Raw genomic sequence first — 27,587 nt, 5'->3', positions numbered from 1 at the left:
CAAAAGTAATTAAAGGAATTACTAGTTTTCTAAATTTTATTTATATACTGAACTTGTGACTTGATTTAGATTTCATACTTTATGTTACCTAATCTAATCTATACTGAAATAGGAATAATACAATAATCTTTTAGATTTAGTGTCGTTTGACTGTAGATAAGTTAAATAACAGACTATAGTTTGAAATAATTGCATACGTATTTTATTCTATAATAGTAAATACTCAAATATAACAACTGACAACGCTCATAATTCATATGTCTTTAATTTCCATTCAAAAAAAAGCGAAGGTCAAGCGTTTGTTATGATTTATTATTTTTATTTTTAAATAACATTTTATTTTATTTTTGTCATACTCATAATATTACCTACGGATTTCTCGTAACTTAGAAATAGTTCATTAACAAATCCAAAACTTTGAAGTGCCGAAGTTTAGGAAGTGACAAAACGACGGTTTAAACGCCGGGTTCTAATTTTTAAAGTTGCATTTGTCTGTACTTAGGCAAAATATTGGAGCTATGACTACAGGAATGATTACAGAGTTGGATGGGAAATTACAGACAAATAGGATTTGATACAGTCCGAGACAATTGGTGTTTTCTAGTGATTATAACCCTTCAACAACATGGCTTTGGAGCAATCGTTGATAGAAATATGTTCGGGTCTCACCTCGATACGTGTTAACGAGAGAAAGAAAAGTGCTGAATCTTTAAAAGATATGCTCAGTAGATCTGCTATGCCTAGTTTACTTACAGAAAATACTCGCAAAAAGTCAGGTTACACTTGGAATCAAGTTTTTAATGATATACATGAATATATACTCAAAGTGAGTATCAAAATAAAATGAATATAACATAATGATAATATAAATTCCTTTATAATTTTTCACCTAACTATGATTTAAGAATTATTATTAATTCAATTAAAATTTCTCAATAATTTGAACATGATCTCTAATTATCACAATTATTCTAGGAAACTGAAAAATATGAAACAAATAAGAATTTTGATAATATTATTGGGACTTCAACCAGTCTTCTGAATTTATGTGTATCGGGGTCAAATAAAGGTAATTACTTAAGGCACTTTTTATGTATTTTCCATGTGTAAAACTACACTCCAGATCTATCTGAAACTGTTATTATCTTTTTAAGTCCAAAGGGCTTAAGACATGCTTATTCAAAGTGTCAGTGGCATTAATACAGGGTATATCACTGCCCTATAATATAAAAGGTTAATTCTTAACTGTTAGGTCATGTGTTAGAACCTCCCCAGTACACTATGTATGTGTTTACTTTGGTACTCACTATGTACTTTAAAACTAGTATGTCTAGTATAATATCTACTGTGTTTTTCTTGCCGATACTAGATGATATGAATGATATCATAGATATAGAAGCCTAAGTAGGGTTGTATCTCTGCTTTACTACTTTTATAATAAAGGAACAATTTTGGAACATGTGAAGTGTGTGAAGTAGTATTATATATTTCCAGGTGGTGCTCATATAAAATGTGATTTTATTATGGAAGCTTGTTTAAATATATTTAATGATATTCGTTTAAGAAAAGCTATTGGAGATGCATATTATAGTGTCCTTTATAAACATGTCTTGAACAATGATTATTATGTAGGATTCATTACTCCATCAATGTGGGAAAGTAAGTTTCTTTATTTATTTTTATTTTTACTTTTGATAAAGTAAACAAAAACTGTTATGAGAGATTAAGACAAACAAACTCAGAATTGTATATTTATAAAATAATTGCCTGTCTTTCTAAAATATATCATTATAAATATATGAATCTGTTTTACATCACGGGAAAAACCATATTATTTGAAAATGTTATATGACTTACAAGAAAAATTTATTACATTTTTATTTATATTTATTTAAAAAAAATAGTTAAGTAATTATTTTTTACTGCAATGCATATATAAATTTATATTGTCTAGAAAACAGAGTTCTTAGAGAAATTAAAAATAAGTGTTATTACAGATTTACTCGAAGCTTGTGTGAACCTCTGTTTAACTAATTCATCACACTTGGATATTTTAACAAAGTTCAAATTACTATGGCTGGTTATTAAAAATGCTAGCAACACTGTTCAATTTGTTGTATGCCTTAGAGATTCATTAGGAGATATAAATAAATGTTTAAAAAAAATAATGGACGATAAAAAGACACAGGACTTTGTTATGAAGATTTTCATACTATTGGTGGAATTGGTAATTGTTTTTATTATATAACCATAGAGCAATAGGTCTCTAAAATGATAATTATAATTAGAAGTCAAGGTTGCCATTAAACTGCAGAATAGGCTTATAAATTGCTTTTAATTTCACACTATAACAGATATTATGTGAATTTTTAAATTGAATGTATGTTATACTTAAATATAACATTTTATATTAACATTAATATCGTGTTTTAGCTGTCCACAGAATCTCGTCATATGATCTGCGAGTTCACTGAAAATGTACTTCCTATAATATTTAAATTTTATGACCACAATATGGATGTTAAGAAAAAGGTTTGTCCCGTTTAATTCATTATCATCAGGAACATATTAACTGGACACATATATTTCTATTTATATCGATACAAAAAATGTTTTTTGATTACGCTCTCAAAACACAGTTTAATTATCATCTAGATATATGTCGTTACACATTTGAGTGTTATTTAAAGCAGTTTTTACCTACTGGACTTCCAAACTAATTCGACTTAGTGTTCAAGAAAACAGCACACCAATACTTCAAGGGCCGGCAACGGACTCGCATTGAGAGTGTCAATCTATTCATCATTCCTAACATCCTATAACATGTCATTTAAAAAGTAATTTTAAAAAGGGTTTTTTATATAAAATTTGCCTTGACTTCCCAAATATGACAGTATTATTGTAAATTGTTTGCTTTACATGATTTTAAACTGTAGTTTATTAGTTCGGACAAGTACATGTACTGTCACATGTATGTGAGCTATCGATCGACAAGGGCATCGTACTAATAAATCGTGTGTATTTTTACCCTTCTAAGACATTTTTTTCGTATAATATATTTTAAGACTAGCAGACTCGGCCAAGCGTTGCTGTGGCTAAGGTTTTTGTTATAGTATAACATTCTCAACTATTCAAAGAAAACCGTTGAACTTATGTGAAAGGTAGATATGTGAAACGTTGGTATTTTAACAAAGCGCCATCTGTTAGAATTGTATCAAATAATGAACACATATTTTGCAATAAAATAATATTGCGGGTATAAATTAAGATGTAAGCTATCCTATCTTTAAGTTAGATCAAAGTACATACGGTGTGCAAATTTGATTGACATCGCTTTGTTATGTGTATCTTAAAAATTAGAACGTCCAAACATTATGGGCAAAATACCTAAGCCGGGTTCCGAGGCGAAAATGACTATGGTTGAATATTGACAAATGACAATCGAATATTGAAGTTTTCTCCGCACGGCGCGAAATCGAATATTTTTTACAGTGAAACCGCCCTTTAATGAAATATAAGATTTTTCGTTAATTAAATTGTATTAGTGGAAATTTAATTATTATTTTGCCACAAAAAGGATAATATTAGCTTGGAATTATTTGAAATTTTTTAAATTGATTCAAATATATTTGATGGAGGTAATTTTTCTTATGTTGTTTTTTTTTAATTAGATACAATAATAAGATAATAAAACCTTTTGTTTCGTATACAAAATATAATTTTAATAATTTTCTTTTACATTCAATTAATATAATGCTTGTGAAACAGTAATAACTTAGGTTCCTAAAAAAATATCTTTCACTTATATTATTTCGTAGATTTTTAAAAAATATTTTAGTTTCCTTTCTATTTAAAGAAAAAGGTATTTGGAAATAAATATTTAACAATTACAGCTTCAAATATATCTAAGTCAAACTAATCAAAGTAATTTGACAATTTCAAACATATCGAAAGAGGTAACAAAAATTACTCAAAGCAAAGAAAAGAAAGGAAAAGGCAAGAAATTTGTGCCTCCAGTTAAAACAGCCCCATATAATACTGTAAAAATATCTAAAGTTGATAACAGTGTATTGAATGATATTAATACGGAATATAATGATTTTAATATTCCCTCCGAGAATTTTAACGGAAGTAATAATAACTTTACATTTGATGGTATTATATTGAATACATTAAATATCCTCAATGGTGAGGACGTCCAGCTGTCAAGTGCTGCAGTTGCCGCGTCGCAAACGTCATTTGACATTTCGCTAAAGACGCTTAGAGACGTCAGTGACAGTGCTTCGACGCATAATGACAAATTGTCGCAAACGTCAGTGGCGTCCGTCACTTCTCTCAAAACGTATAAAGATATGGATGTGAAGAGTTTCGAGTATTTGAACATGGAACGCCACGTTTACCGCCCATTTGATGTGACACTATTCGACAGTGACAGCGTTTTGTCGCGTAATGACGAATTGCAATTAGACAATGACAATTCGCAATTTGTACCTATGTCTATAAAAGAAGGTGATATAGGTTACGAGAGATACTTCTCTGACCACATCGCAGACAATCTTTCTGATGATACAGAGAACGTTGAGAAAATATAAGAATTGTATCCGGATAAGAATACATTGTTTATATTTAATATGAATGAAATAGGAGCTGAATTGACTAAAATATATTATTTATAATAAAAAATTCAGATTTATTACCGACTACATTTTTTTAAAATTCAGTTAAGAATTCTCTAGACAAGATGGCGCATTACGTCCCTGTGACGTATCGTGACTGTAAACATGTAAACAACCGTAAAACTTTTAAATAAATAAGTTATCGTCGTGATAGTCTGCATAAAAATTAGTATTATTCGATAATTAAATCGTTATTGTTTTATGTAAAAAAAAACCTTTTATAACACAACGCCTGGTGACCAAATGAATTATGTGATACATTTTAATACATTGTCTATGTAACTCTATAAAGTTATTCTTGTCAATGGCGTTGAGAATGGAACTGTCAACTTTGTCTTCTGTTCTTTATGTTTTTGTTTACATATAACCTTAAAAACAGTGCTCCCGTTCTCTAGTCAGAGAACGAGACACGAACGAGAAAGGTTTCGAAAGGGAATACTTAGGTAGGTTACGTGTAGATGTATGAAGGCAAGCGAGTGGTATAATTGAGGAAAGATAAATAATAAAATAATAATAATAAATTCTTAAAAGGCCGGCAACGCACTCGCGAGCCCTCAGGCATTGAGAGTGTCCATGGGCGGCGGTATCACTTAACATCAGGTGAGCCTCCTGCCCGTTTGCCCCCTGTTCTATAAAAAAAAATCTAAATAATTGTCTTCTTTGGAGTAATTGTTATTGTTTATGTGAGATTGATGCCTGCTAAAGGTTGTGCACCTGCGTTACGACGCTACGGCGATCAGGCTAAAAAATAAATATGAAAGAATTTTCCGTCGTATTTTTGACATGTTGTTTCTTTGCAGTCTTTATTATTCAAGGCATTAAGCGTCGCAGTGACACTTCACCACCCATGTGGCAGATTAAAAAATGAGGAGGGTAGTTTAGCACACGACTGGGAGGTGTGGTATAAAATTTTACAAAATGTGCTAGAAATAGTTTGTCTCGAAATTAATTACATACAAAAATCTATAAAACAAAATGCTGTTAGTGAGAATTTTTCACTCTTGGCCGCCATTACATATTACCAAGTAAGTATTGATAGGATATTCATTTTAAATAAACATGGTAATAAGAATAATGTATTTGCAAAAATATAGTATAAAAATATTGTGGTGGATATAGGTAACATAATGTACACTTATGAACGTCAAAGAAATATACATTAAATGATTCTAATTTTACATTTACTGCCAGTTCTCAAATCAAGGGTGTAGAACGGAAGAGAAGAACTTGCAATAAACTCTCCGCCACTCTTTTTAGTCGCCAATTTTTTTTACACAATTACACAAATATAATATCACATTAATAAAATATATTATTACATTATCAACTATATAATTTATAATGTTTCACGCAAATGATCAGTAATATTTTTTTTATAGTTCTGGTCAATTATTAAAAATCTTGATTGCCATACAAAAGGTGTTTTTCAACTGCAGATAAATTTTTGGCCCAGCCAATTTCTCCCCATTCCTATAAAAACCTTTTATCGTCATTATGCTTAATATTTCGCCTTTACGGCATCAGTTACCACCTTTGCTAATTTAACACACACATGGCCACAACGTAAGGTTCTGGGTTTGATCCCCACTTTCACAATAATTTTGTTTTTAACATGTTTAACCAAATATCGTCATTTGTTATTCTTAACTATGTATACAATAAATGTAAAATATAAATTCATTGTAAATTTCTTCAAGCATCATGCTAAATGTAAAGAAAAAAAATCACATTTTTACTACAAACTCCAAAAAATCTGTATATAATAAATATCTCTAATAACACTATTTCAGATCTTCAATGAGAGTAAAGATTCAAATGATGGAGACGAATCAGCGGCAAAGAGACCGAAAATAAATTTAAATAAGAACAAATGTTTTAATGACATATTAAAGGAATTACGACATAGTGGACCGCCTTGGTAAGTTTACACACATGGCATTGTTGAATTTACTTTGTAGAGTCTGATGCCGAATAGTTAACTAAAGGTAGATCTTACCAACGAATTCTGACGTATGATCGAATCCGTCAACGGATGTTACATACTGTCAATGCGCGCGTTATTCTGCGTCTAGAGTCGTTCCTCTGAGGGCCGCGTAACGCTTGCAGACGCGCGCTCATGTCAGTTGTCAGAGCACAAACTGAGCCACAGATTAGACTTACGGATCTTACACTAAAGAGAATTTAAGCAATTACAGTTCAAATTACATTCAAACCATTTTTTTTTAATTAATAGGAAATATTGTTTTAGGGTTGATATAATACACTTCTACGTGCAGCAGTTCAAACACACTCTAACAGCTGATGATTATATTTCTCTCATTAAAACCTCGGAGATACTAATACCAAATATGGGCAGAGATTTTAACAATTTGGGCGAAATGTGTTGCACGGTCATAGAGTATTATGTTAAAAATCCGAATAATATTACCTATTATGTTAATGTGTTTTATGATCTATGGAATGCCTGTGTTAGGTAAGTGATACATATAAAGGCTTATAGCACTGGGGCATGGGGTTTACACTTTTTGTAGGTCTATTTCTTAGAACTTAGGTTTTACTATAGGTTTATATTAAGGTAAAATTATCTTTGTTTAGTTTAGTTACTAAGGAAACTTCAATGATATGTTGTTAAAAAATTCAATTTCTCCATCTTCAGCCTACCTATAGTCACAGTTCTTTGATACATGCAATATTAGAGATTGTCTATTATTTTGTTATACAGTAAAATCGTTTACGATGGCACCGTTTAGAACAACATACCGGTTACATTAACCAAAATCAAAGGTCGCAGCTTAATTCTACTGTATTAGGCGCTTAATAACAACGTCATCGGTTACGACCATCGGTGTTTAACAGATTTTGACTTTAGTTACAAAACTGTGATAATTAAACACGTGAACCGCGTTAAATGTGTATTCTTTTAAATATTTTGAAGTGAAACTTCTTTAGAATCGTTGTGAGTTCAAACCGGATGACACGGAAAAAGCGACAGTAAAAAGAGACAAAAACATAAATTCATAAGATTTAACGTGGGAGAAAGTGAGGAGGCATTAGACAGCCTCTTTTTACCTTTTATCGAATTTCAAACTTTCGTTGTTTTAGTTTTCGGCAAATTAAAGATTTATATTAAAGTTATAAATTAAAATTTGTCATTAAAATATACTGTTTTTAATGAAAAGTTTAATACATTTAGATAGTGAAAAATGTTTAATTTAAATATGATTAATTATAAAAACTGTTTTTTGAAGGTTTCACTTCCATCACGTGTAAATTGCTCATATCTTTTTTTTCAGAAACGCAACAACACCCGCAACTCTAAAATCCATTCATATGATCATTCGGTCTTTCCTAAGATTAGACATATTAAAATATTCTCAGGTCCAACCACTTTTAGCTCTATATTTTGAAAATGGAATGCCCGTCACCAACTGTTCCCTTATAACATTAGCCCTCGTTTATTCAAAATTCTATTCCAACTGTTGTTATTCTGATCAAAGAATTAAATGCGTGGAGTGGTTAAAACAAATGAGCATCACCGATATTAATGTTAATTACTTAGAAAATATCTTATTCCGTCTCATTTCTAATGAGAATATGGTAATGAAGTTTGATATTACGTCCGATGTGCCTAAACTTCACGAGGTGTTGAATAATATGGAAACTAGTATTCTATTTTCAAATTTTGAATATGAAGTCGAAAAAAAAGAAATTAAAAGCACAAAGGAGGATTTAGTTGCCGTGGAATTTAATCAAGATATGTTAACACTAATATTAGATTATTTTCTTCGTAAAGTGACTGAGCTGTCTTCAAAGCCCCACTCTACAGAAACATTAATAGAAACTGTAAAATACATACATCTGATACTAAAACTGTATGAGTCGTTGCAAAAGTACAAGATAATTTCAAAGGAATTTACAGTCAACTCCGAGTTATACTTCATAACAGTAGACACATTGAAAAAACTGTTCGTACATTTAACTCGTTCACTGCGTTCAGATGAACCAGTCAGAAAGAAGATTAAATTCACCAAGTGCCTCAAAGAGTTGTTGCAAGATAATTTTGGTTGTTTTCTCAACGGTGTTGCCAGATCGTGTATAGATGTGAACTGCTTTCATGCCGTCAATGAAATTTTAAAGACTGAGGTGGAACTGGATGATGACGAGGATATAGAGATAGGGCCGGTGGGATTAAAATGCCAGTGCTTATACTTTTTAGCCGCGTACTGCTATTATTCCCATACGTATACTGACGAGTTGGTCAAATGCATACTGGACGAAGACTTGTATAAATTTGACGTACAATGGGATGTAGATTGTGCTCTGAAATGTATTGAAATGGTCATAGATCATGATGAGGATGATAAATATCTGGGTGAGTTTGTTTATGATTTTTATTCTTTATAAAAATAGTCATGGTACTAAAAAAAATATTGGGTCCGGGCCTCAGGTTAATGTTTCATAATAATTGGTTTGTCAAATGGGCGATTAAGTGGTCAGTCTTCTGTGCCTGACATACACCGTCAACATGTTAGGTCTAAGGCGGACAATGATTTCCTTTCTGCTAAATTAAGAATATCTATATATAAGAAATTTTTATAATTTCTTCTTCTGATTTAAGAATTTCTATATTTTAGAAATTTTTATAATTTCTTCTTCCGAATTAAGAATTTCTATATTTAAGAATTTTATTACAGATTCTGTGTTTGGGCTTATGAAGAACATGTGTAGAGTTTTGTTTAGAAATTCTACAGCGAGCGTTGGTCTTTTGAAATTATTACTCAAGATTTTAGACAGAATTTGGATTCACAACGACAGTGTGATGAGAAAGAACTGTATAATAATGGTTAAGGGTTACTACGAACGATGTAATAAGTTGTACTATACTCCCCGTCTTGCTTCAATAATATACGAATGTGTCGCCCGAGTTATCAACCTTAATAGACGAAATAGATTTGAACTAGAGTTTGATACGAATCTTATTAAGCAGATAAAAGGAAATAGCCACATTGTAAGGATATATTGCTGCTATCTTCTGAAATATGTTTACGAGAATTTGGATGTGGATGATGTCAAGGAAATTTCCAATTCTCTTCTGGATATCTTTGTTATAACTGTAAGTATACAATTCTTCTCTATTCTAGGGTGTTATTTTCTGTATACGTGCGCATCAACACTCGTACAAGGAAAATATCGTGAGGAAACTGGCAATTCTTCAATGATCTTTGCATGCAGCACCACATCTCCTCCAACAACCCATCAAATCCCTTTCTGGAGCCAGGATATTTCACGTTTCTACTCCATACAGCAAGATGGGGCTTTTAATCCCGTATCAACCTTCCAGCTGTTGCTTACGCTCTTTAAATTCACGTATTTTAAGGGTTTCAATTTTAGGTGCCGTCGGAAAATGAAATAGTATTAAAAGATGAAACAATAAATCGTACACTAACAGTGTTGCATTGCTTTTGTGCCGTATCCAAAATCCGGCATTGGTTACTCCATACAATTGTTTTCCAAATAATACACACCCAAAAGCAAAAATCCTTGAATAAGAGTCTCACGAGAAAAGCTTTGAGTCTCATTGTAAAGGACATCGCTGAGCGGAATTTCGATGAATATGTGAACAACAATATGTTGGATATACTTTATTCTTGGTTTATTGAAGGCGAGAAATTTGATAGTCTCCCTTTGAATCTATTGGGTTTTAAGTTGGATGTATTTCTGGAGAAGCACGCGAAATGGTTGGTGGCTTCGGAAGTACTGTGGAGTTGTAAGGGTTACATTGAGAGGAGCGAAACTGTGAAATTGGTTGCTGCAAAGTCTAAGAAGACAGTCGAGGATGTAATCGAGGTAATGTATTAATTTAGTATTGTCTTTTATTAACATAACTTTTACACATTTAAAGAAAAACACTTTTTTAACGGATTGAATTTATGTATTATTGTATTTAAACTTATAATTATTTAAACATAATTTTAAATTTAAAAGACGTTTCGCGTGCTTGACAGCGTGCGTGGTCACGGTGACTGAAGACAAAGGTGTTAAATGTCAAAAAGTATCACAGCTGTAGAAAAAATACCTACTTAAATTCGCTTGTTTTCAAAGTATTCCTTCCTTTTTTTAGATGTGTTTCTGTGCCGTCATAACGTTATGCCTTCCCTACATCGTAGTGGAGAAATACGAAATGCATAGCGAGAAACACGCCGATTTCAAAGCGTTATTCGAAAATTCGAATAGAATGTTCCATTCAACAAGACAAATATTAGATAATGAGAAATGGAGCAATCTTTTCGTTGAGCATTTGGGTGATCTTATTCTGTTGGCTGCGACTCATGTGTGTGACCCTCAGAGCGCGAAAGAACAGTTCAAATTAGAAGAAATGCATATGAAGAATAGATTTTTGTGTTCTAAGGCTGTTTTCAAGGGAGTTTTGCGGTATTTTGGGGTAGGTAAAATTAATAGTTAAAATTTGTTTTTCAACTGGAGACATTAAAAAATATTCACATTAATTTCATATTAAATACAATAGAAAACAGAATCTAGAGGTAAAAACGATTGTCTGAATCGGATCATCGCTGTACGCTGGGCAGCGACCCAGATTACCGCTTGTCAATCTTGGATCTCGCGTGGGCTTCTCGATATCTGGGGCTACCGGTACACCAAGATACGCCTTTTTAACACACTCATCGTCTCCCATTAAGCACCAGGAATTGATTTCCTGGACGTGGAAATAGGATCAGCATTACCTTAACCTTAACCTTTTCTTGCTACTCTCTCTAGTCTGAAAAAGATTGATTGTAATAAAGTTTGCCTGTCAACATACTATGAATTTTTTTTTTCAGGAGCTAATCGACGGTGATGTCATAGAGTATTTTTCAGGAAACCAGCCTTTAGTGATCCTTAACATACTCTTTAAACTCTGGGGTAACTTTGTCAATGAGAATGTAGCAGATTTCAAAATTCTACAACTCCATACATACGTTTGCTTTATTGAAAACATTAAGATTGGTTTTCCGTGCGATGCTGTTTTGTTTAATTTTATTCTTAACAGTCTCGCTAATGCAATAAACACGTCAGTAACGAATCAATTGAAAGCTATAGTCGGAGTATTAAAGCAGATTTTGGATAAGCTTAAACAAGCGAATCGGTTAGAATCGCTGCGGAAAAATATTTCCGCTAAAATTCTAGCAATTTTAAGCGCTACAGATGCAAATTTGATGGAATTAAATGAAATAGATGTAGTCGATAGTGTTGTTTATAAAAGCAATGTTAGTCAACACAAATGTGCTACTAAACTGGAGTTTACGAATATGTTAGAAACGTATACAACTAGTTTAATATACCCAAGGTAAGTTCATTAACCCATCAAAAATCATTCAAATTCATTGTACTCAAAATATCTTTATTCATCTGGGTAAACAAGTACACAGTATGAATTTCAAAAAAATTAAATTAATTGTAAATTTACATTTACTACCAGTTCGCAAGTCAAGGGCGTAGAGCGGGTAAGATGTAATTATGAATTCCAGTTAAAAGCTAAATTTCTAATTCTATATATTCTAATAATTAAATACTTTTGAACAAATTTAATACCAGCAACGCACTCACGACCCCGCTGACAACGAAGAAGTCCTTTACAGTTCTAAAAATACAATTTGTTTAATGATGGCTTTATCCTAAGAATTTCGGTGTGATACAGAAACGAGACTTATGACGTATGTAAGTTTTGACGTATGGTACTCAGACTTAGCCATAACCGTATGTCAACGTCTTAGATTTTGGCATACGGGAATCATACAAAGCGCTCTCCACGTACGTGGCTTCTAAAGCACAGTAAAGTTGCCAGGTCGAATTCATTTAAACGTTTTTTTTTATGATGGTATTTTCTTCTAGCAATGAAATACTGTGCAACCTTCGGCAATTTCTAAAAACAAATACAGATCACGTAAATGATCTCTGTAAGCAGTTAAATATTAAAGGATTTTCAGAGGATTGCTCGAATAGTCTGGTCCACTGTATTATAAATGGGTTAAGTAATATTTTGAAGACTTCGAACGAGGACAAGGTAAGGATTAAAAGTTAATACAGGTACCGGCAAACTTCTTGAGCATTAAACAAGGGAGTGGGAAAAAGTTTGCGTGTCGTATCGCAGCGCGTGACACAAGTCAACTGATTTATTAATCACGCGATCGACACGTCACTCCCGCCGCCATTTTCGTAACGCGTTACGTAACGAAGCTTTCCCTTAAAAAGTTACTTCTACTATTTAACACTTCCTTATTTAAAATTCCTTTTACTAAAGTATTCCTTTATTTTTTGGGAAAAATGCTATAGTGTTTTGTTTTTCATTTGTTCGAATGAAAAGGCGGCTCTTGTTGCGTGTCGGACGAGATATTATTTGACCAATCACAATTTAATAATTCCTATATTATATACACCTAGTCCTTTTTATTAAAAGTAAGTATATGATTGTAATTTTTGTATGTAATATAAATTTTCAGATAGTAATAGAAGCCTGCAATTGCTTAGCCGAAATGGCCACTTACGATATAAAAACACTTGTCACAGTGCCGCCAGCGGATACAGAGCGGTTAGAATCATTATCAGCAAAGGAATATTTTACATACAAAACATTACAAACAATGTCTAGCGAACTCTTTGATAAAGATCCGTCAGTGAATAGCAAAGTCGCAGTCGTTATAAACCGGGTTCTGAAATATCGCGACGGAAAGTTGGCTTTAGGTGAGTATTATCTTGACTTGGTTGAAAACATGTTGAGAGTGTCCATGGGCGACTACCCGTTTGTCCCCTGCTCTATAAAAAAAATAAAAAATAAAACTGTAACTTGTGTGTAACGAATAAAATTCAAAAAGAATAGGACTGACTAATAAATTTATTTCACTTGAAGAATTCCTGAATAGGCTTTCTTTTCAATAAAAGTAAATGTTATTTAAACATAAATTTAAGTTAATTTTATTGCTAAACGTGGGTAGACTACAGAAGTATTACCACCTTAAAATCTCTGTGTTATTTATGTAGACATCGTGTTTAACTCGTATATTTTATAACGTAATATTCAAAAAAATGATTAGATTAGATTTTTCTTCGTCATCTTAATACAATGCAAAAAAGACACATCAGTTTTTACGAGTTAATGTTTAGGCGTTAATCTGGACGTTTCCAATTATTTTGGGCTACCCTCAAGAGTAACGTAAATACTTAAATTTTATATATCGACAGATATGGAGGGAATTAACAAGGAAATATTACAACCTCTGTCGCCGCTAAATAGCGATATACACGCAGAGTATCAGATAGATGATAGAAAATTCGAGTCGTTTAATTCTCCTGATTTCTGGGTCCCAAAGCCAAGCGAGGATCACCTGAATTGGGTCGTTAGGATAACGACAAGTCTGTTATCGCTGATCGCCGCAGGGAATAATTGTGCTGGTGTCCTTAGCGCGGTTTGTGCTTTAAAGGTAATATTTTTACTATATGCTTCCTGAAACTCTAAATTTTTTATCAATAACGGTATAATTATAAGGTCACTTTTTTAACTTAATGGTCTAAATTAACATAGATATGTGATGATACAAAGATTTGTAAACTATATTAAATATTATTCTTCGTACATAATTCAATTGACGTAAAATTTTATCGAATTCATATCGGTAATCCAGTGGGGCTACATGAATCTTGACGTCATTAGAAATTTGATCATTTTTATTTCATAGACAAGTAGGTAGATGATCAGATGTTTTTCTTCACCGTATTATAGAGTGATTGTTATATGCGCACATAGAAGCGAGGAGTTGTACGCTATACGAGAAAAACACTGCTTTACTCTAATACATATAATAAATTATATACGAGGTGTATTTTCCATTACATGTAACGCATACGACAACACAGAAATCTATTAAACGAGTTTATTGTAAATGAAGTAAAACACATGTCTTTATTATATAATCTCAACGTATTACATCAATATTTAAAACTTTTAAAAAATAAATAAAACAGTGGCTCTACAACCTCTTTAGGTCTTGGCCTCAGATTTCTGAATCTGTTCCATGATCATTTTGAAATCTAATAGGCAAGTAGATGATCAGCCTCCAGTGCCTGACACACGTCGTCGACTTTTTGGGTCTAAGACATGTCGGTTTCCTCACGATGTTTTCCTTCACCGTTCAAGCAAATGTTAAATGCGCACATAGAAAGAAAATCCATTGGTGCACAGCCGGGGATCGAACCTACGACCTCAGGGATGAGTGGCACGCTGAAGCCACTAGGCTAATACTGCTCAAAACTCAAAGCTTAAAAAACTTTTAATTCTCAATAACGTTTACATTTTAGCCAACATTATCAGCCAAAGTGATGCCATCCATCTTGGGCCTCCTATTTGATTGCGATGCGCGTTCAAAATCTGAAAAACTTATAAAATCCCTGGGAGAACAGTTAAATCAATTCTTCACTTACATTTGGAAGCTTACTTTTGATGATAAATTGGAGAACTCGGAAGATGGAACCTGCGCAGGAGTGTCAAGTAAACTCGACCACAACCACAAAATGATTATTCAGTACATACTTCAAGTTATTGATTTTATCCGGCTGCAAGCGAAAAATTATCGGATCAAGTAAGTTTTATCTTAGGGAATGAATTCTATAGGCTAGTTATTCATGAACTACCCTCATATTTCATATTATTGTTAATAATAATAAATCTTCAAGCCATGTTCATTTGCCGTTTGTGCTTTCCCGCAATTTTGTTTTTTTTACATGGGGAGGGTACTTGCTGAATTTCTTGCCCGTTCTTCTCAGAACAAGGCCTCCTCGCAAATTTTGTAAACAAATTTTGAAGTCGCATATAAACTGAATAAACTAATTTTGATTTTGTGGTATGTACAGAAAGTCCTTACCGCTGAACTACCTGAATTTGGACTATAAGAAGGTGGCCTGGGCAAGCGCTTTAGCAGATTTGAACCTCGTAGCTATATACTATGGGGAGTTGTGGGCTGCGGCACAAAATGGTGGTGTTCCTCCCTCATCACCAGATGCCACTTCCAACTTAGATGGTGGTTCACATCTACAACGGATTTTTAGAGGAGTGAGTTCTTATGTATTCAATAAATTATTTGTTTACAGTCATTTATTTACCTTCGTTACGAATGACAGTTTTTCAAATTATATTAATTATTGTTTATGCTTACATACATATCAATTATTTATATTTGGAACATAAAAATTGTTTATATAGGTATAAACAGTAGATATATTAGGGTGTCCCTTATATGGGCAAAAATAGGTTTTTACTACCTAGACCTACTACAAAATTGTATCTTCCTATGTCCACATTAACTATGAACTTATTCTATGCATGCATGTTTGTGTATGTATGTGCGCATCAGTGTGTGTGTGCTGTGTGTATATGTGTGTGAGTGAGTGTGTGCATGTTGTTAAATATATAATTAGGTATGTATGTCTCATGTCAGATACTTATCAACTCTAAGGACATCCCTGTGGGTCACAAGGCACTCTTCCGTGTTTACAAAACATATATACATGGAACAAAACATTTAATAACTAATTTAACGATTATTTTTAAATAATGTAAGATAAATTTTAGTGCTTCGTATCAATCGGCGAACCTGATGCTGTGGAAGGATGTGGAACAGCCCACTTGACAAGTGAAGATGAGAAACGAAAGCATTTGATAAACACAGGCCAATTCACTGATTCCCTCCTTTTGCATGACATTGCGTTATCGGGTTCGCACGACCAAACCCTGCAATATGGAGCGGTTACATCGCTTCATAAGGCTGGGATGCACCATTTAGCCTTACAGTATATCAAGTCATGCCCTGAAAGTGAACCACTCAATGATATCAAGTATGACTGCTTGTCGCTTCTCGGTAAGATTTTTTATTTATTTATTCCACTACATTTTTCTATCTTTACAGTTACTACTAATTCGATAACTCCAAAATACCACACCAACTATCCTACATAAAACATTGAAAAATTAAACTTATATTCCTAAATCTTATAACTAACAATATATTATTTTTATTTCACCATGCCTGCTAGAGGTTTGGTTACTTTTTTTTACTTTAAAGTTTTTATTTTATAATAGCTGTAATAATAGCTGTGTAATATAAGAAACTATTCAATAACATTATGGTCAAGAACTTGAAAAGCCTAGAGACTAAATAAATGACCTTAATGACCTTGACTGGTTCTTCGTACCATCAAAATTATATCTTCTCTTTTACGTTATAATATTTAAATCTAAAAACGGTTTTTTTAGGTGACTGGAGTGACTTTGTCGATACAAGGGAATTGGGAGAAAAGTCAAAATTGACGTTTAACACAAATTCTATAACCAAAAAGTTTCGATATGCATGTCTCAAAGACTGCCTAAATATCCAAACGACTGAAGATTTTCATACAAAACTTGAACAGCCTCTAAATGGGGCTAAACTTGCCATTTCGCGATTGTGTAGGAGGTTGAATATGGAGAATTCACAGTGCGTTTACAAGATTATGGCGTGCCTACATCTATTTCGGGATATAGAGAGTTATTTCGCAGTGAGATGCGGCAAGTTTCATATCAAGGTGTTGCTGGATATGTGGAAAATTGATAAATTGCCGCCGTACAAGGACTTTAAGCATTTGGAAAGTCTGATATCGCAACGGGGTTTAATACTTCAACACGCGGCCGAGAACAATGGCCTGTATTCGGAGAAGATAAATTCTCTGCAGTTGCAATATGCCGGTAAGGATTTCTAACATATTTGTGCCCATTCTTACATGATCCAAAATCATATCAAGGATTACCAGATAGATGCTTTACAGTCCTTTTTTGAATTTATGTAGTCTTGTAATTTAGACATTTATTTATTTTGTTTCGGCTATGAAGGATTAAGACTTGTACATAATATATAAGTTCTTAAACAAAGTGTATGCATAAAATTATACAAGAAATATGATATTACAAATTTACATACACATTATTTATATTAGAAGATAAGGGAAGGGGAAAAAAATTAAACAAGCAACCAAAAAATAAAATCTAAAGAAAAATAACCAAAAAAAGTAATAAATAAATTGTATATTTTAATTAAAAACATATCGTCTATTGTTTACATTGTCTGTCGCTAAACAGAATTTCAATCGCATTTTTTAATCTCGTCAATAAAATTAAAATATAATCTGTATAATTGTCTATTGTAGAACTGGGCTTGTCAAATCAAAGAGTACAAATTGCACAGCGCATGGTAGCGATGGTAAAACGGTTTCAGCCATCGAAGGAAGTAACTCTTTTAGAGAGTAAAGTTTCGTGGGATAAAGGGCACAAGGACATCGCTCTGTCCTTATTACACGATAACATTGTCGATGAGACAGATAATGTCAAGTTAACTGCTATGTCGTTAAGGTATTTTCAGGGCAATTTGAGTAATTTGAATTCTTATAACTTTTAATTTTCTCTTTTATGTTTGCCTTATCAGATCAGATCTTGTTTTTTTTTGTATTAGTGTAGTGTTGGTAAGATTTTGTAAATAGCTATGGTTCAAATAAATACTCATAGTAAGTTGAACTGAACGTGATTTTCTCACAAAAGTATACTTACTAGTTACTTCTAAAGGTAAATGGCTAGGAAAACTTTAGAACCGCATTGAGTTTAATATATAAGCGAATTCTTGCGTTCAAAAGTATTGCATATTTTTCTGTCAACGATATATTAGCTTCAAACAAATTACACTTTTATTATCATAAATCAGAAGTACTTCTGGTTTAAATTTAAAAATGATTTTCCCTTGGATGATGCATTTGTATATAACATAACATCACGACGAAAATAATATTTAAAACTGAGAGGCACAGCTATAGTTCAATAACCCTCAAATAGTTAAAAGTTTTTCTTTCATGGATTAATAATTTTCAAAAATTGTCCATGGTTTACCGAGGAATACAATTGCATCTCGGTCTTCATAATAATCATTTAGAAATCAATCAATATACATTATCAATAGTCATAAATAACCACTTAGCTATGATTAACGTATTAGTATACGATACAAATTGTGTATACGCTGTGATCAGCGTATACACAATTTGGGATAGAGAGACAAAATAATTCAGTAAAAGAATTGGAAGTATTTCTGTTGTATGTATATATGTAGCATAAGCTATTAAAAACCAACAAAAAATAAACGAATAATTTCCAGACAATACGGCTTATGGATGGCCGAGTGTAAGCGAGAAAATGCAAGAGATATAATCAATCAGTACTTAGAAAAAAGCCTTGAAGTACTCAAAGATTTCGATGATTTGGAGACGAGAAACAAAGTGTACTATGATATAGCACAGTTCGCCGATGCCGAGTACAAACTTGTAAGCTTTTGTATGAATAATTATTTACTACTGACTTGATTTTAATGTTTTTGGTCAGCCTCAGAATCAATGAGATAGCTCGTGTAGACGTTATTTAATTAAATACATTGCTTGCGATTTTAGCTTTCTGATTACTTAGCTTAATATGCAAGTTATTTGAAAATAAAAAAATATTTAGTTAACAACGCCAAAGAAATGTATATATATGTATACCTTCAAACACACGCGTTTATTTTTTTATCACTTACGATACATAGCATTTCCGCTTCATTAGGCTTGTTTTTGCGAAGTAGTTGCTGTGTTATCGATTCCTGGTGGAAATCTCGGGGAGATACGACTTTCAATTGTTTAAACAGAGAGCATACTCCTCCCTCATAGGTGGCATCGCACCTGAGGGCGTCCCCTAGGCTTCTTTGCGTTACCCTAAACAAAATATTTATAAAGAAATATTAGATACTGCAGCAATCCAAATATGCAAATATATAGATTGGTGCAGTACTAATTACATTTGATGGTTGACAAAACTGTTACGCCATTATAGTTTGACAGTAATCTTAATGATATCAATAAAATATTTATAAATAAATTTAATGACGGGAAGCAAGGATTAAATTAACTCCCATAAATTAATAATAAAGTTACACATGTTTCTTAACTTTATAGTTTTTGATGTACCGTTAAAGGTGGTGACATACATGAATTCGTCTACATTTGAGAATAAAGTCAAATGTATGGAGAGTATGAAGGGAACCGCCGCTAGTTTGAGATCTACTCAACAAACGCTCACGAGGTATATTCCGAAACTACCGTTTAACCATTACTAATTTTTATATATATTTATTCTGTTATTATTATGACAGAGACGAGAAGAAAGCGTTGATAGCGAACAACGCATTTCGGCAGATGGACGAAGCTGAGATTGCGAACACGAGAGCGGAGAAGGAAACATTTTTGGAACTAGCAATGAGGTAGGTGCTACATTGTATTTGAGCGTGCAAACTCGTAAAAGCCGGCAACGCACTCGCGAGCCCTCTAGCATCGAGAGTGTCCATGGGCGGTGGTATCACAACATCAGGTGAGCCTCGTTGCCCCCTGTTCTCAAAAAAAAACTACTTGCCTGAACATGAATTTAAAAAAATGGCATGGTATAACTATATATACAGCTTTCAAATGTTAAAGATAAATAAATAATTTCAAAACTAAGCTCACATTTAGGCCAAAATATATTTAAGTATGTATAATACTATCTATCTATACTATCTATCTGTATAATAGTATCTATAATACAGAATAAATTTACACGATTCCTTTATAACGGACTGTATGGCGTCTAGCCTTTAATGTACCCAACATTAAAGCCTTTGGGATGGTGGGTACAATAAATTGGAAACCAGGTACTACTAAATGCTGTCTCCGACACTATCGACATATTTATATGTTTGTATTGTGTATATTATGACTTTAATATTAAGTGTATATACTTTATTATTATAATACATATTTTATTTTCTCTTTATCTTATAGTCTGTTAGGATAATATATTTGTATGGAAGTAATGGTTAATGAATAATGGTTATTTGATATGTATTTATGTAATAAATATAATTACTATTTTCCACAGATTCTATTTATTATCACTTAAACAGAGTGACGATAATAACCTCTCAATATTTCGAGTTATATCACTCTGGTTTGAGAACAATTTAGTAAATTTGAGCGGTTTAGGCGAAGCCCTTAAAGCGGTTCCATCATGGAAATTCATAACTGTGTTACCACAGATCGCACCACGCCTTTCCTCTGATGACACGTCCTTTGTTCACCTAAAGGAAATATTAGGTAAGCAATGCTTTTATTAATTATTAGATTAATTAGAATCTAATAATTATTTTTGTTTTAAATCAATTTGGTTTTGATGTTCATATGATTTTATTTACAGGATCTTCATGGTAAAATGTTTTTCATAACATTAGTTATTATTTTGTTTGGTTAGGATTTTATATTACAACATTCGCTACTGGACGAGCGTGTTATCTAATGTTTCGTTCAATTACTTGATTGCTGACCCCAACACACGCCGCCTACCATTACTCCACAGTTTTAACTGGAATATTCTTCCTGCACAGTTTTAACTGGAATTTTATTTTCTTGGCTTATCAAAATTTTTGGTCCTTCAAGCCGGATCTGATCTATGAATCTCTGGATCCTATAAAGTAATCTGTTACTAAACATTTCAATGTTATATATATTAATTTTCAGTGCGCTGTGCAAAAGAGCACCCGCATCATACATTACCCACCCTCTTCAATCTAAAGAATTCAGACAAGGACAAAAACTATGGAAAGAATCAATCTCAGTTATTTCGAAGCCCGCCAGAGCCAAGGGTCATAGCTGCTGGAGAATTAATATCAGGATTGGAGAAGATGGATCCCAAAACGGCGATTTTAATAAAACAAATGGATACATTATATGATGGTATGTATGAAAATCGAAGAAGTGAGTAATTAATTGACGCACTTAAAAAATATTTATTCCTGTTTTACAAAATTGTTGATGCACCATTCTTATTGTTCGACTATAGTATTCCCTGCTGTATTTATTAGATTAATATAAGTGCATTATATTCGCAATCGGGTATAAAGTTTAGAATTAATGAATTTTAAAGAATTAATAGATAATTATTAATATCAAAAATTGAATTGTTCAGTTAAGAAACTTAAAAGATAGAATTTCGGAAAAAAACAAATTTGAAAATTGGTAATGAAACACAGTAAGTAGATTTGAAACACATAAAACAATAAAATACTAAAATTACAAATAATTGTTTCGAAAACTAATAAATATTCGAATGCCCCCCCCCCCCCCCCCCCTTAACAATCAAATTGCCCACATGCGGGGTTTCTGTATTTGATCATTTTTATTTGAATGAAAGTACATGCCGATGATTTACTCAAGTTTCTTTACAATATTCTCTTCACTTATAGAAATTATTTCTATACAGATCTTAAATCTAGAATTCTATTAAAGCATTTTTTTAAGTTTGATCAAGCGGAGAGTTGAGTTACCATTTCGAACCGTTTCCTCAATAAAATCTAGAATTTCTTTGTTTGTGTATATTCTGTATAAACGTTCCCTGCAATATGGATTCTCCAACGCATGACATAATCATATTAATTGTTCTAGCTATAATAAGCTTCGCATACTTCACATCTCCTTTCAAGGATATAGGCAAACAATTTTCATTACCAAAGGAAGAGGCTATTTCTCGTCTCCGTGACTTGAATAGTATTCCCGTACCGACAGATACGATTGCCATTAAACGGAATTGTAATTACTCCGATTTGAGTAGTGAGTATTATTGTTTGGTAATTTTACTGTATACCTAACTTAACAGAATAAAAAAATTGGAAAATATATACCTAGTAGGTTGTAAAACGCATTTTCAAATTTTCGTATAAGTTAGTCCACAAATTTCTCGGAAATATTTTTTTGTCACCTATGTTCCAACTCAGGCTTAGTTTCATCGAAATCGGTTTAATTTAAGATATGGTCATCGACGCATTTCTAGAGGATGAGTATTATATAATTGGTAAATAATGTTTACATGTAAAATCCTCGGAAACTGGTATTATTGTTTGAGGTATATTTGTATATTAGTTTCTACTTTTCTAGACGACTATGTGCAATTGGTAAATGTTGCTGGAAACAGAACAGTAATAAGTTAATGTAATTCTAGGTTTTTCTGGTTTTGACAACTATTTCGAAATGGTGGGTGGAATAAATTACCCCAAGAAAGTGAATTGTCGCAGTTCGGATGGGAAGAAACGAATTCTATTAATTAAGGTAATTGATGAATATTTAACTATTTCTTAACACTTATTCTTATTTTTATATTATTTACTACACACTTTTAATTTAATTTGCTTACTTGTACTATTATTTTTTTTTTTGCGAAACTAGCTGCTGTTGTCTCTGGCAGAATGGCCAGCGCTGTGGACAACTCTGCTTCTCAACATAATGTTGAGCCAGGGACAATTACAGTCACAGCACACACGCATTACACACATAAAAAGTACCTTGTTTTTAAAAAAAATGTTCTCTCTTTTTTACTTTTTTTTTCTTTGATTATTGTTTTGTGTGTGTGTGTTTTGTTAGTAATAAATGTTATGTCTGTGTCTATGATTTGAAAATGAAACCATAGTCCATCAGATATGCTAATAGCGTTATATTTCAGGGCGAAGATGATATGCGACAAGACGCGGTGATGCAACAAGTGTTTTCGATCGTCAATACACTGCTTGAAAAGAATCCAATTACATATCATAATAAATTACTCATTCGCACCTATAAGGTATGTATGGCCTGGTGGGGAATGGGTAGACATTTTTATAATTAAAAAAAATCAAAATCAATTTTCAAAAAATCAAATTCCTTTAATTAAATAAATTTAATTTTTAATTAAATATAAAAATTCGCGAAAGAGCAAAACTACGCCATCCGTTCCTAAAACTGTCATTAAATAAAATTTCGTACTAAGCTCTTCGTGTACTGTTCTACATCAAGTATTATTTAATTACCCAATGTTATTTCGTACCAGCAGATCCCGCCAACGCGTATCATATAAAGAGGAATTTATATGATTTTATACTTAGGGCCTGTTTTACAATGTCCGGATAAGTTCCAAATAAGCTATTTGTTACTTATTTGTAGGATAAACAATATTTTTGCGTTTCACGACTGTCAGATAGCACTATTTGTCATGAAATGCCAAGTATCTTATTCGGAACTTTTATCTTTCGAATAATTTATGTGTTGCATAGCTATTTGACACTTTATCCATACATTGTGAAACAGGACCTTAGCCTAATTTAAACTCAAACTCAAATTTTATTGCATTCCTTATCCATTTCCAATTCCATATCCACGCGACAATTTATAATTTTTTACAAACTATGGGCGACTATGTGGCGATCGTCGACATCTACGACATTTTTAAATGTAAAGGGAACAAACCGAGATTCTTGTGGTATCAAATTATTTCAGTATAATTAGTATTATTACTATTTTCTTGTGTAACCAAGTCCACATTTCAAGCATCGTCATGCTCACGTAAATGTCATTGCTTGTGGCGGCGTCCATGCGTCGGGTTGTCTCTCCCTAAATTATGGCGAGGGGGCCGATGGCTGGCCATGCGTCATACTCGTGAACGGGTGCTACTTGTGGTGACTGGTCGTACTTGAATTCGTGTATGCGGTGATGTTAGTTGTTTCGACTATGTTCCCACGAGAATGTAAGTGCGTGCTCCTATTTCATCGAGCCTGCTGCTGATAATCTTTATTTTTAATTTATTTTATTATTCTTTATTACTTAAGCTATCATATAGAACATGGTGTAATGGTTGCAGCTCCTTACACACGTTGTGTAAAAGAAAGAACTTGGCGATTAAAAAGAGTAGCGGAGAGTTTATTGCCTTCTTGTTTATAGTTCTTCGCTTCTGTTGCTCGTTGTAGTTGCTCACCTCACACATTGAAATTGTTGTTTAATTTTTGTTTAGTTTCTTAAGTTTACTAGTGTTTTTTTATTTATTAGTGTACATTGTACTGCTTACATGAACAAATGATTTTTGTTTTTTTTTTAAACTACCAAAAATTAAATATCTCTTTTATTAGTGTAGACTTTTATGACGTGGTAACTTTCAGGTAGTTGCGTTGTCCCGTCGTTCTGGAGTGTTGGAGTGGTGTGCGGGCACTGTGCCCCTCGGTACGTACTTGACGCACGCGCACGTACGTCACCGCCCACAGGTAACCATATTCGAAAAACTAACGGTTTTTTAGTGTTTATAAGTGCACTGCTGTAATAACTATTTAGTCTTCATATCTTCGGTCTACATTCTAATTCTTATTTAAAATCACAATCTTGTCAAGTTTGACAACTTCATACAAAAAAAAAGATTTGATAGATCTTGAAACTAGATTAAGGTTCGATTTACGGGCCTTAGTCTTGATATTGTAAACATCAATACAATTTTTCTTATTAACACTATTTTGCATATACAAGTATTTTGTCCTTATCCTTCTCATATTATTTAGAATAAATAAACGAGACAAAACATAAATCTATAAATAGGAAAAAAAGTAAGTACGCTTGTAAAGAAGCTTCGTAAACATGAGTTTAACTCAATTGTTGTTTTAAGGATATCTCGCCGACTATCGCTAGAGGCAAGATAAAAGAGTCCCAAGAAAAGAAACTCTCAAACAAACAGAAGTTGGCGGTTTTTAACGAAATATTGCGAGTGTTTAAACCAGTTTTTCACTATTTCTTTACTGAACATTATCTTGACCCTGTTACTTGGTACGAACGAAGGCTGGCATATACCAGAAGGTACGGGATTCACTTTCAAGTACTCTCTCTCTTTCCTTTTCTTTCCGCTTTTATTTGGCAGAAAGACACGAAAAAGAGTTAAATAATGCTGATTTCGTTTTTGTAAAGGATTCGACAAAAAAAAAATTATAATATATACTAAAATATAGGATATAAATATTAAACATTTTATTTATCTAAATTATTTATACAACAGATTTTTTCTTCTTGTTTTCACTGAAAATTATAAGAGAGCTTTAGACCGTAGTTAATTTGTTTATGAATAATAACTTAGCAAGTAATTCTAAACGGTCATTTTATTATTTTATTTACAAGTTTAACTATAAATATTGCTATAAAGCATGTGACTATGATTACAAAACTATATTGATAAGTAAACATTGAATCCGATAAATTATTAATAAATTATTTCAGTGTGGCAACATCGTCAATGGTCGGATACATACTTGGTTTAGGTGATCGTCATGTGCAAAACATATTAATTGATAAAACAACTGCTGAAGTTATTCATATAGATTTCGGTAAGTTCTGCATATTATTTCCGTTATGTTTTCGATAATCTAAAGAGTCATAATCCAAACCCCTAAAAGAGACTTGTATCTTAACGGTGGTGAAATAATATATATTGCTACAAAATACCATTTGTAAGTTATCTGTATGAAAACACGCTTCTTCATAAACAAATCTACTAACTGTGACTCACGTACATTCTATATACTTTTACTTATTACAGGCATCGTACAAATTTCGCCTAATATATTGTAGTAAACTCTTTATAACGAATTTCAAGGGACCAAGCATTTTTTTTTCGTTATAGGGAGAGAAAAATTAAAATACTAAATTTAATACATAATAGAGAGGGGTTAGTTGTGCGTTTAGTAACAGACCAAAATTTCCTATAGCCAATGTAATCTAACAATAATGGGACTCGTATTAATGCGATTAACATATACAAAGGCGATTAGGCTGTTTATAACCTCAGGTCTTTTTTTTATAAATTTCGGGTTTGTAAAAAAAAGACCTGATACAATTAATGTATGGGTTTTGTGTTAAACTAAGCAATTAATGTACGTCATGTTTTCGTTATAGACAGTATTTCGTTATAACGAATTTCACTGCATATAAATGTTATCTTGTAAAAAAAATAAAAATGTAGCAGAAGCAATGATTCTATAACCTTATGCCACAGATAGTAATACGATTATATTGTTTGGTTTTCGGTGCAGGGATTGCCTTCGACCAAGGCAAAACTTTACTCACTCCGGAGACAGTTCCTTTCCGCTTAACTCAAGACATCATCGCTGGCTTTGGTTGTAGCGGTGTTGAAGGAATATTTCGAAGGTAAACGTCTTAGCTAAACTTCTTTTAAAGAAGAAACTATTATTTGTAATCAATTTCTTTTTTTGGAACTATCTTGACAATTTTATAAATCTTTAATTATGTATCGATCAAATTGTAGTTTATTAAAATGATCAATAAATATTATCTTCATAGCTATAAAATAAGTTCATTTGTAATTCTAGTTTACAAAGTCTTAAATAGTTCTCTTAACATGTCATTTCAAGTAAGTCTTGTACAAAATATATTTCTGTAGATGCTGTGAGAAAACACTGCAATTACTCCGAGATAACCAGGAGACGTTGCTGACGATACTGGAAGTTCTATTATGTGATCCCTTATATCTTTGGATTGTGCCCAATACTTCTAAAAATCCCAGTAAGTAATAAATAACAGGCAATTTTGTGTTACATTCTTAGCCTAATTGGAATCTCGCCAGTACTTCTTGTTTGTCCCTCTATTTGAGGCCTGACCATGTAAATTTAGAGATATCTATATTTTACTTTTATAGACGAGTCACGTGCTGAGACAGCGTCAGGAGGACTAGCAGAGCGGGCCTTGTTGGCCGTTCGTAGTAAGTTAAATGGAGCGGAGAGCGGAGCGGGCGGCGTTTCGGTACGAGGGCAGGTCGCCGCGCTTCTGCATCGTGCCACAGACCGGGCTAATCTCTGCAGGCTGTTTCATGGATGGCAACCCTATCTGTGATATCTAGCGACGATTTAATATTTAAGAATTTTAACTTGTTCAGTACGTGTAATAAATTTATACAATAAAACCGTTCATGTTATTTATAATTCGTTTATTAAA

The 27,587-nt window shown here is 32.6% G+C and overlaps 1 protein-coding gene across 1 annotated transcript; it reads left to right on the top strand.

Annotated features, from left to right (window-relative positions):
* Positions 1-284: 284 nt before the first annotated feature.
* Positions 285-27,587, top strand: LOC110999834 (serine-protein kinase ATM). The gene is made up of 35 exons (XM_022269070.2): positions 285-826; positions 976-1,069; positions 1,495-1,659; positions 1,998-2,227; positions 2,434-2,532; positions 5,477-5,701; positions 6,467-6,594; positions 6,925-7,149; positions 7,970-9,048; positions 9,371-9,789; positions 10,068-10,523; positions 10,798-11,118; positions 11,516-12,021; positions 12,567-12,738; positions 13,175-13,415; positions 13,914-14,152; positions 15,027-15,307; positions 15,579-15,777; positions 16,297-16,582; positions 16,978-17,445; positions 17,904-18,105; positions 18,899-19,064; positions 19,748-19,854; positions 19,925-20,032; positions 20,686-20,900; positions 21,321-21,536; positions 22,245-22,409; positions 22,798-22,904; positions 23,296-23,412; positions 24,761-24,862; positions 25,255-25,442; positions 25,857-25,963; positions 26,669-26,783; positions 27,037-27,158; positions 27,292-27,587. Exons 1-35 carry the CDS (start codon positions 626-628, stop codon positions 27,483-27,485), a joined length of 8,265 nt encoding a protein of 2,754 aa, XP_022124762.2. The 5' UTR covers positions 285-625; the 3' UTR covers positions 27,486-27,587.

This window comes from Pieris rapae, chromosome 16 (genome assembly GCF_905147795.1).
Source record: "Pieris rapae chromosome 16, ilPieRapa1.1, whole genome shotgun sequence".
In the NCBI taxonomy this organism is placed as follows: domain Eukaryota; kingdom Metazoa; phylum Arthropoda; class Insecta; order Lepidoptera; family Pieridae; genus Pieris; species Pieris rapae.
The sequence above is the reverse complement of the archived record's forward strand: the minus strand, read 5'-3'. Positions and strand labels throughout refer to the sequence as shown.